The sequence below is a fragment of the Anarhichas minor genome, unplaced genomic scaffold (genome assembly GCF_050575085.1).
Source record: "Anarhichas minor isolate MPS153535 unplaced genomic scaffold, ASM5057508v1 ptg000136l, whole genome shotgun sequence".
NCBI classification, from domain to species: Eukaryota; Metazoa; Chordata; class Actinopteri; order Perciformes; family Anarhichadidae; genus Anarhichas; species Anarhichas minor.
In genome coordinates, this window is record NW_027466582.1 from 18,616,936 (window position 1) to 18,625,000 (window position 8,065).

At 42.4% G+C, this 8,065-nt stretch overlaps 1 protein-coding gene across 1 annotated transcript in view; it reads left to right on the forward strand.

Annotated features, from left to right (window-relative positions):
* The first annotated feature begins 2,625 nt into the window (after window positions 1-2,625).
* Window positions 2,626-8,065, forward strand: part of ankef1a (ankyrin repeat and EF-hand domain containing 1a) — a 10,322-nt gene continuing 4,882 nt past the window's right edge. Inside the window, exons 1-6 of the mRNA XM_076084608.1 lie at window positions 2,626-3,176; window positions 3,634-3,795; window positions 6,431-6,630; window positions 6,807-6,956; window positions 7,061-7,184; window positions 7,482-8,065. The exon at window positions 7,482-8,065 is cut by the window's right edge and continues 239 nt beyond it. Coding sequence (XP_075940723.1) covers window positions 2,984-3,176; window positions 3,634-3,795; window positions 6,431-6,630; window positions 6,807-6,956; window positions 7,061-7,184; window positions 7,482-8,065 — 1,413 coding nt within the window. The 5' untranslated portion in view covers window positions 2,626-2,983. The remainder of the gene's footprint in view (window positions 3,177-3,633; window positions 3,796-6,430; window positions 6,631-6,806; window positions 6,957-7,060; window positions 7,185-7,481) is intronic.

Below are 8,065 nucleotides of genomic sequence, written 5' to 3' on the forward strand. Positions count from 1 at the left end.
ACACACACACACACACACACACACACACACACACACTTCCTGCCTTTAGAAGTCTAATTGAAATGACTCCAGAAGAAAATGTGTGCATTATATCAAGTATGTAGATATTGTTGAATGGATTTTAAAAGGAACATTTTCTGCAGAGACGATACAGATCGGGCCACATGCTGCATTATATTGACATAATGGTGGAAGCAATACATGGATTAATATCAGCATATCAGGGTTTGATCCCAATGCATTGCTCTTTTCCTCCCACAATTTTTCCTTTCCAGTGTGGGAATGTAATGTTATATGTTTCTATGTATTGTATAACCTCGAAGGAATGTAAATATTTTTCAGCGGTTTCGCCCACATAAGATTTTTACGAGTTACCACTTCACCTTGCCAGGTATTGTATATGTTTTGTATGTTTTTTTGCCACATGTGTGCCTCAAATACAGATATCCAGTTTTACACAGCTGATGTCGGCAGTCTCTCATTTATCTGGATTGTGTTCCGTTTATTAAATGAGCCAGTACGTGCCAGGTTTTACACACCGTTTAGCCCGCTTCAGACTTATTTCATCTGGCACTTTTTTGGCTTTCACAAATACACACAGCTGGGACGACTTTCTATTTCTGGCTCCTACTTTAAACCCCCTCTCAACTCTTCCTCTTGACTGCAGTAGGTTAATTTTAGCTGAAGGCTTCAAAGAGATGGCTGATAAGCCACTTGTTAGGCTGCACTGCAGTGACACCCTGTGTTCAGTGTCGTTACCGTCGCAGCTGGGATGTCGCTGCTGAGGAACCTTGGAGAGAGTATCGCATATCTTTGCACATTCATTACTTATCAAGAGGTCTCTTTATAAACCCTTTCTGCACTCAAGTCATTCTACTGTCACTCATGCAGACAGAGTCATCCCTGAGACAATGTAATTGATCTATGCACTGGCGGTCAAGTGCAAAGAAGCGGTAATTCTACCTAGGCTACTTAAGGATGTAAGGATGCATGATAAGATGGGACAGATGTAGCCTACGTATGGTAAGCTGTTTGAGTATTCAATAGCTAGACTGGATCTGCATTGCAGATATCCTTAATTAAATTCTTCCCAGTCCAAATGAGCATTTCAGATAGAAACAAATAGTATTTTTGATATGTAACATTCTGGATAAAAAGTCGGACTATAGTCATAATGTAATAACGACTAGTCAAGATGACTTTGTTAATACTGATGATCGTCAAGCTTGGCTAATAAATGTTTTAACGGCTTGTCATACTATTCTAGTGAAAATACAATTTTGACGAGGAGAAATGATATTTGGGATATCTAAACTGTATACATTGAACTGGCAAACCGTTTTAACATTGAACGTTAATCGAACCACACTCCTCTGTAATTATAATGTTAGGTAATGTTAAAACGGCTTGCCATAGCCTTTGGTGTTTGTGTTGGTACTCTGTGGACCCCAGGAAGACTACAATCACTACGTGAAAGCTAATAGGGGTCAATGTAAAGAATACAGATTATGATTCGAATGGTGGCAGAAACATCAGATTGGGAATCGGATGAAACAACACGTGGGAATCCGTTACCTGGATGTTGATGAAATGTGACGTTTAGGGAACAACGTGTGGACATTTTAAGTAACGCTGGCCTATACTATTTTTAATTGTATTCAATGTACTTGTTTAAGTGTATTTCTGTTGTTTAGTTTATTTGGATTAAAAACATATATATAATATGCTTTACAGTAGGCGTGGTGTCCACATTTCCTCTCTGCAGTCGTATTTGGAGCCACAAGCATCATATTACCGAGCTCATCCCCAGTACTTGAATGCAGCATCAGACAGCACCAAAACACAGAACGTACTTCCCGGGATTTCCACGCGTGTCGTTGCCATGGAGCTGAGTTTGTTTCTTTTCTCCGGCTGACACGAAGTGAATGGTCGTGCTTGAAAACAAAAAAACAAACAAAGTAAGGACTTTGTGGCGAAAAAAAACTGGGCATACGTGTGACTGTCCTCGCTGTCCGGACGTGCTTGGGTCTGCGAACAACAACGTGCAAGGACCTTTAAAGATTTCCAGCACAGGTAAGAAGCGCGTGCCAAACAAGGAAACGCAAGGTGGCAAGCTAACATTCATTTACCTTTACCTAGCTTAAGTGTGTAGGTGGGTGGAATGGTGTCTGAGGGTTTATCAGTCTACAACGGCTTTTAATGTTTTGTTCATGCCGCCAAATGTTTCATTAACAGCGTTTGTTTGAGAGGTTAGTTTTTCTTGTTTTCAATAAGAATGTAACACTCAGTAAAGGGTGAACACGGGTCAAAGGGTCAGTAACCAATCAGAAAAAGTGATTGGTCATACGTAGGTTGTCACTTAGCTAGGTAACACGGCTAACTAGATATAGTATATTTATTGGAGTGAAAGTAACGTTCAGAAGTACAAACTAGCTCACAAAAAGTGTGCTGTACTGTAACGGTAAGTCCTCAGAAAGGACAACGCCACCGAATGTTGGAGTTCAATTAAGTTAAACTTGTTTTAGGTGGAAAAAAATGATAAAATACTGTGCTCAGACAAAACAAAGCGGTGCACCGACTGCTCACTATAATGGCTCCACAGGCTGTTGTTCAGTGACATAACTACTACATATGTGCTCTGTGACGATTGATCATTGAGTTATTTAAACTATACAATATTGAATATACTCACAAAAAGCCACACAATAAGCCCTTTTCACAGCAGCCAGCCTGACATGTATTGCAGGGTAAACACAGGTGTAATTGCTAAGAAACCAGGGCCCTGGCCCACCTAAATGGAACAGGGCCATAATAAATGTTATTAGATACACCTGTGTTCACCCTGCAATGACATGTCAACATTGCTGCTGGGAAAGGGGCCGCTCGCTTCCACCCTTCGTCGTTAGCATGAACATATTTGTCAGGAAGTCATATCTCCTTTTCTATATATTCTTTTTTTTTTTTAACCAGCCCTTTTGACCCCATGATGAGTGGCGGAGTAGCAGAGGGCCGCCTGCAGGTCCTTCAGATCTACCGCCTGCTGCAGTGCGTCCATCAAGGGGACAAGGAGCAGATAGAGAAGATGGTGAACCTCGGGGTGGAAAACCTCATCAACCTCACTGATCCGCAAGACAGCAAAGGGGTTCTTCATGTGGCAGCTTCAGCCAACAATCAGGGTGATGGGCCTCTTCTTTACTCCGTCAGATTATAGACATTCTGTTTGAAGAGAACATGAGAGAACATGGTGCTCCACTGGCCTGCTGTAACAATTTTATCCTTTAGAAATGAAGCCACGACTTGGTAAAGGTTGACATTTGAAAGCAATGTATGTCAGTATGTTTACATAACTTGAATACTGCAAATATCCAGTTTATTGTAACATTATTGGATTTATACCAAAAATTCCTTTTTTTTTTTTTAAATAAGTTGTTTCTTGAATTTATAGATACAATTTGGCCTTTTTGCTGCACAGCTTTACTAATGTCCAGGACTTATAAGAGAGCATGTACACAAGGCTACTGTACAATTTTTCTTAAAGAGAAATCAAGCAGTTCATAGAATGTACTGCAAACCCCAAAAAAGAGGTCACCTCAGTGTCCTGACTGTTCCTGTACTCCTCCTGACTCCTTACAGACTTGGTCAGCTTCCTTCTCTCCCTGGGAGCACGCCCCAACATCCAGGACAAGGAGGGCCACACCCCGGCCATGTTAGCTGCTGAGCTGGGCAATGATGCCATAATGGCACTGCTGGTGCAGAGCAATGCTAATCTGAGACTCCAAGACACTGAGGGCAAAGGTGAGCTGTAGCAGAACTCGGGGAGAGCAGGGTAGTACATATATGTGATAGTTTTAAAGGAACAATGTGTAGCACTAAGGGGGATTTATTGGCAGAAATGGAATATAATATTAATAAGTATGTTTTCTTTAGTGTATAATCACCTGAAAACAAGAATCACTGTGTTTTCGTTCCCTTAGAATGAGCCATTTATATCTAAATACAGAGCGGGTCCTCTTGACAGAGCTGGTCGCCATGTTTCTACAGGAGCCCAGAATGGACAAATCAAACACTGGCTCTACATAGGGGCATTCATGTTTTTACGTTTTTGCGTTCGCCACCAAAGTTCTCCTACGCGCTTGGGACACAGGAGGAGTTTAGGTCGTTTGCAATCTGCCACCTCACCGCTAGATGGCGCCATATCCCTACACACAGGTCCTTTAATACTTTATTAATCAAGTCGTTTTATTGAGATGGAAATCTTTTTTCTATTGCAAGAGTCTTGATATAAAGTTTGTGGGCTGAAACATAAAAATTTTATTATTTAGATACAGTTTGAGGAAAATGGTGGTGAGAACAAAATTGGCCCGTGCGCACAAATTCAACGTGCATATCAAATCTCATATATATATATATATATATATAAATATCAAAAACAATTGGAAACTGATATAATTCTCAAACTGATGGAGAACTGAACTGTCAGGTCTGATTTTTACGAGACAAGTGGGCTTTTTTCCAATCTATATTTTTGATTCTCAGCTATTCTCAACCACTGGGTCGGGGCCCACGAGTGGTCCTCATAGGACTGAGGTACTGCCAAACCATTAGATTCAATTAAAATAAGAAAATCGGAATTTTACAAAGCTAGTTATTTTTATATCTAAATGTACTCAAGAATTCACATAAATTAAAAAACATAGTGTCAATGACCAGTTATGTGTGAATATTACCACGCCAGTCACAGCATCATCATCAGGTGGAGACAAATGTGTGTTGCCGATGTTAGCTAGCTAACTGATGCAGTGACACAAAATGAAATTGTTTTTTTGAAATGAAAAAGTGATGTGGGAGACAACCCTGTCATTACAGCTGACAGAGGCATAACACATATTTACAGCCCAGTTTTTCTCCTTTTTGTTCATGTTGTGTTTTGTTCTCTCATTTATTTGGGATGGGGATCCTTGAAATGTATGTGAGGTAACGGAACAGCGTCCCTTCCACTAATGTATTCTCATTTGAGCTTGAAGTGTCGATTTCTCTAATAGAGGTGTTTTCCACCAGCAGGTTCGCTGTGAATGCCTTACCTTGTCTCACAACTCATGAAAATGCATGGTGCCTCTGTTTAGATATTGATGAGGAGGCTTTATCCCTGATAACTCTAGTCAGCAAGCCTTAAGTTCTTCTCCAGGACCTTGTTAAACCTGTTGTGATAATGATCCCAATTACAGTGTGTCCGGGGCATCGATTACTGCAACCGGCATTCTTTTAAGAGTGAGCGAACAAGAGAGGGAGAGAAAGAGAGAGCTTGAGTTACAGTGAGAAGAAAAGAATTTGCGCGTGTGCAATGTGTGCATGAAGTCATGATTTTATATAATGCATGTTGCACCTGTATGTGTGTGCACGCTTGTGCACGGTGCGCGGATGTGTGCACGTGTCCGTCAGACCGCGTAGGTACATCTAATTACAGATCAACCTCTGTTGGTGATCCCCACCTGTGAAACATGCTGAGTAACCTGATATCACCCTGCACTCCCCGAGGACTGGTTTGGCCCAGTCTCAACACTCACAGCCAAGCCTTTACCATTATAGGCCTCAATAGTCACACGTTTGCCTGTATTATCCTCAGTGTTATAGAGGGCCAGGTGGGCTGCTTCCTCAGTACAACATTAAAACTATAGTGTTTACAAAACGCCCATAAGCTAACAAGCTATTTCTCTATTGTACACTTAATGCAAAAAAATGATACATTTCATACATCTTTACATGGACTGCTCTGATCTGACCAAAAATATAAATATTATCATTATTTATTATCAATTTTAATATTTTTTTGTGGCATTTTGGTCTTCATTGGACAGTTTATAGTTATAGTAGCGACAGACAGGAAACAATGGAAGAGACAGAGAGGTATGGCCAACAAGGTGGCAACCTCCGGTTCTGAAGAGTGAAGCCGATGCGCAAGTGTCTTAAAACCTGCAATCTCTCTACTGACCAGCAGGGGGCGACTCCTCTGGTTGTATAGAAGTCTATGAGAAAATGACTCTACTTCTCTCTTGATTTATTACCTCAGTAAACATTGTAAACATGAGTTTATGGTCTCAATCTCTAGTTTCAAGTCTTCTTCAATACAGCATGATGTTCATTTAGTAGATTATGGTCCATTTAGAGTCAAACAGACCATAAAGCAGGGGATGCTTTAGGGTGGGGCTTACTGTGATTGACTACCTGGCGACGGCACTTCTTATATACTGTCAACAACAAAGGTTATGTGTTTATATGGCTATTGGGCTTATGAAGTTATTTTGATAATGTTGATATTAATATTTCTTCTTGAGATGCAATTTAAGCTGAATGTCAGTCAGATATATCTCCCATTTGCCTTAATCCCTCTGTCTCTCATTTTAAGCTCCTATGCTTTTCGTCCTCTCTTTAGGCGTGTTATTCTACTGCATCTACCCCACCAAGCGTCACACCCTCTGCCTGGAGATGGCTCTGAAGTGCCAGGCGGACGTCAACAATGTGTCAGCGCGGGGGACTCATGTCTTCCAGTTGATGTGTGAAAAAGCCCAGGAGTGCACCCCCATGTGTCTGATCACGCTGGGTGCAGGGGCAGACCCCAACGCAAAAAATAAGGTTAAAAAATACAATGGGGACTGACACCGAGGCATTGTGGGAGCTGAGGCAATGACAATGGAGTGTGTGGGATCTGAGCACACAACATAGCGTGATGCCGAAATATTCTCAGCTGAGATGTTCTTTGTGCTGTTTGTTTAACCGAAGACCGACTCCTCTCCCCTCTTTCTCGTCAGAAAACCGGCGTCACGGCATTGATGGAGGCAGCCAAGGCGGGCTCCCTGCAGCTCGTTAAAGCCATTCTCAAGAAAGGGGGAAACCCCAACGCTCTGGATCGAAAACGCCGCACAGCAGTGCACTATGCCGCCATGGGGGGCTTTTTTGAGGTGTAGTATGAGCTCAACTCAAATTACAGTAGTTACTATTAGTACCAGTGGGATTTTAGATTAAAGATTCTATGTGTTGCTCTGTGGTGTTGTGTGCCTTCTAGTTGTTTCCGGTGCTGTCCGCATACTCAGCAGACATGGGTGGGATCAACTTAGAGGAGTGCACAGCCCTACACTACGCCGCCGCCACGGGCAATGCTAACTGCTGCAAGTTCCTGGCACAGAGAGGTGATGTGAGAGAGTCTAACGTTAACCCTGCATTGAAAAAGATAGCTCTGTGGTAACTACTCCTAATGCCATCACAGGGTCAAGACAGGATCTTTACTTTTGTAGTCGTATGTTTTATAAGCTTTAATCTCTGTTGAGAGACATGCAGAGCCAGGAAATACAATTGTCTTCTCTCGTCAAGTATTCGACAAAAAAAAAAGAAGAAAGTTGTAGAGTATGCAGCTGCAAATACTGTCCCAAATTGAATTAGGTCATTCTACCATGTGTTTATATTTTCCCTAAAACTGTGATGTTCAGGTTGTAACCCCAAACTGAAGAACCAGGAAGGTTTGCTGCCACGTCAGATTGCCAAAGTGGCTGGTCACAAAGCGGCAGCCAAGGAGCTGAGGAAAGCAGAGCGCCAACAGGGGAAAGGCAAAAAATCCAACAGTGTGATTCCCACATCAGATCTTTGGGGCCTGACCCTCCACGACTGGTCTCACGAGCACGAGGATGAATTACGGCGAGCCTTTGAGGACAACTCGGACACAGTTACCGCCGAGAGGTTTATTTCAGTGTTGGAAGAACTGAAAGCTCCGGTTGAACTAGACCAGCTCAATACGGTCATCTCAGCACATGGCAAGACGAGAGAGGGCTACGTCAACATTAATGATTTCATCAAAGGTGTCAAGTACATCAAGAAACCATTCCTCCTCTCCTCTTATATGCCAAAAAAGAAAAAGGGAGAAAAGGGAGGGAAAGGAGGTAAGAAGAAGGGTAAATTTGTCCTCCCCGTGCCCATTTGCACCGTCCCACCGGAGCTCATGCCCCGGCGACCGGACGGAGGCCCACCCCACTTCATGATTGAGACATACTACAACTGCTCGGACATCCGCCGATTC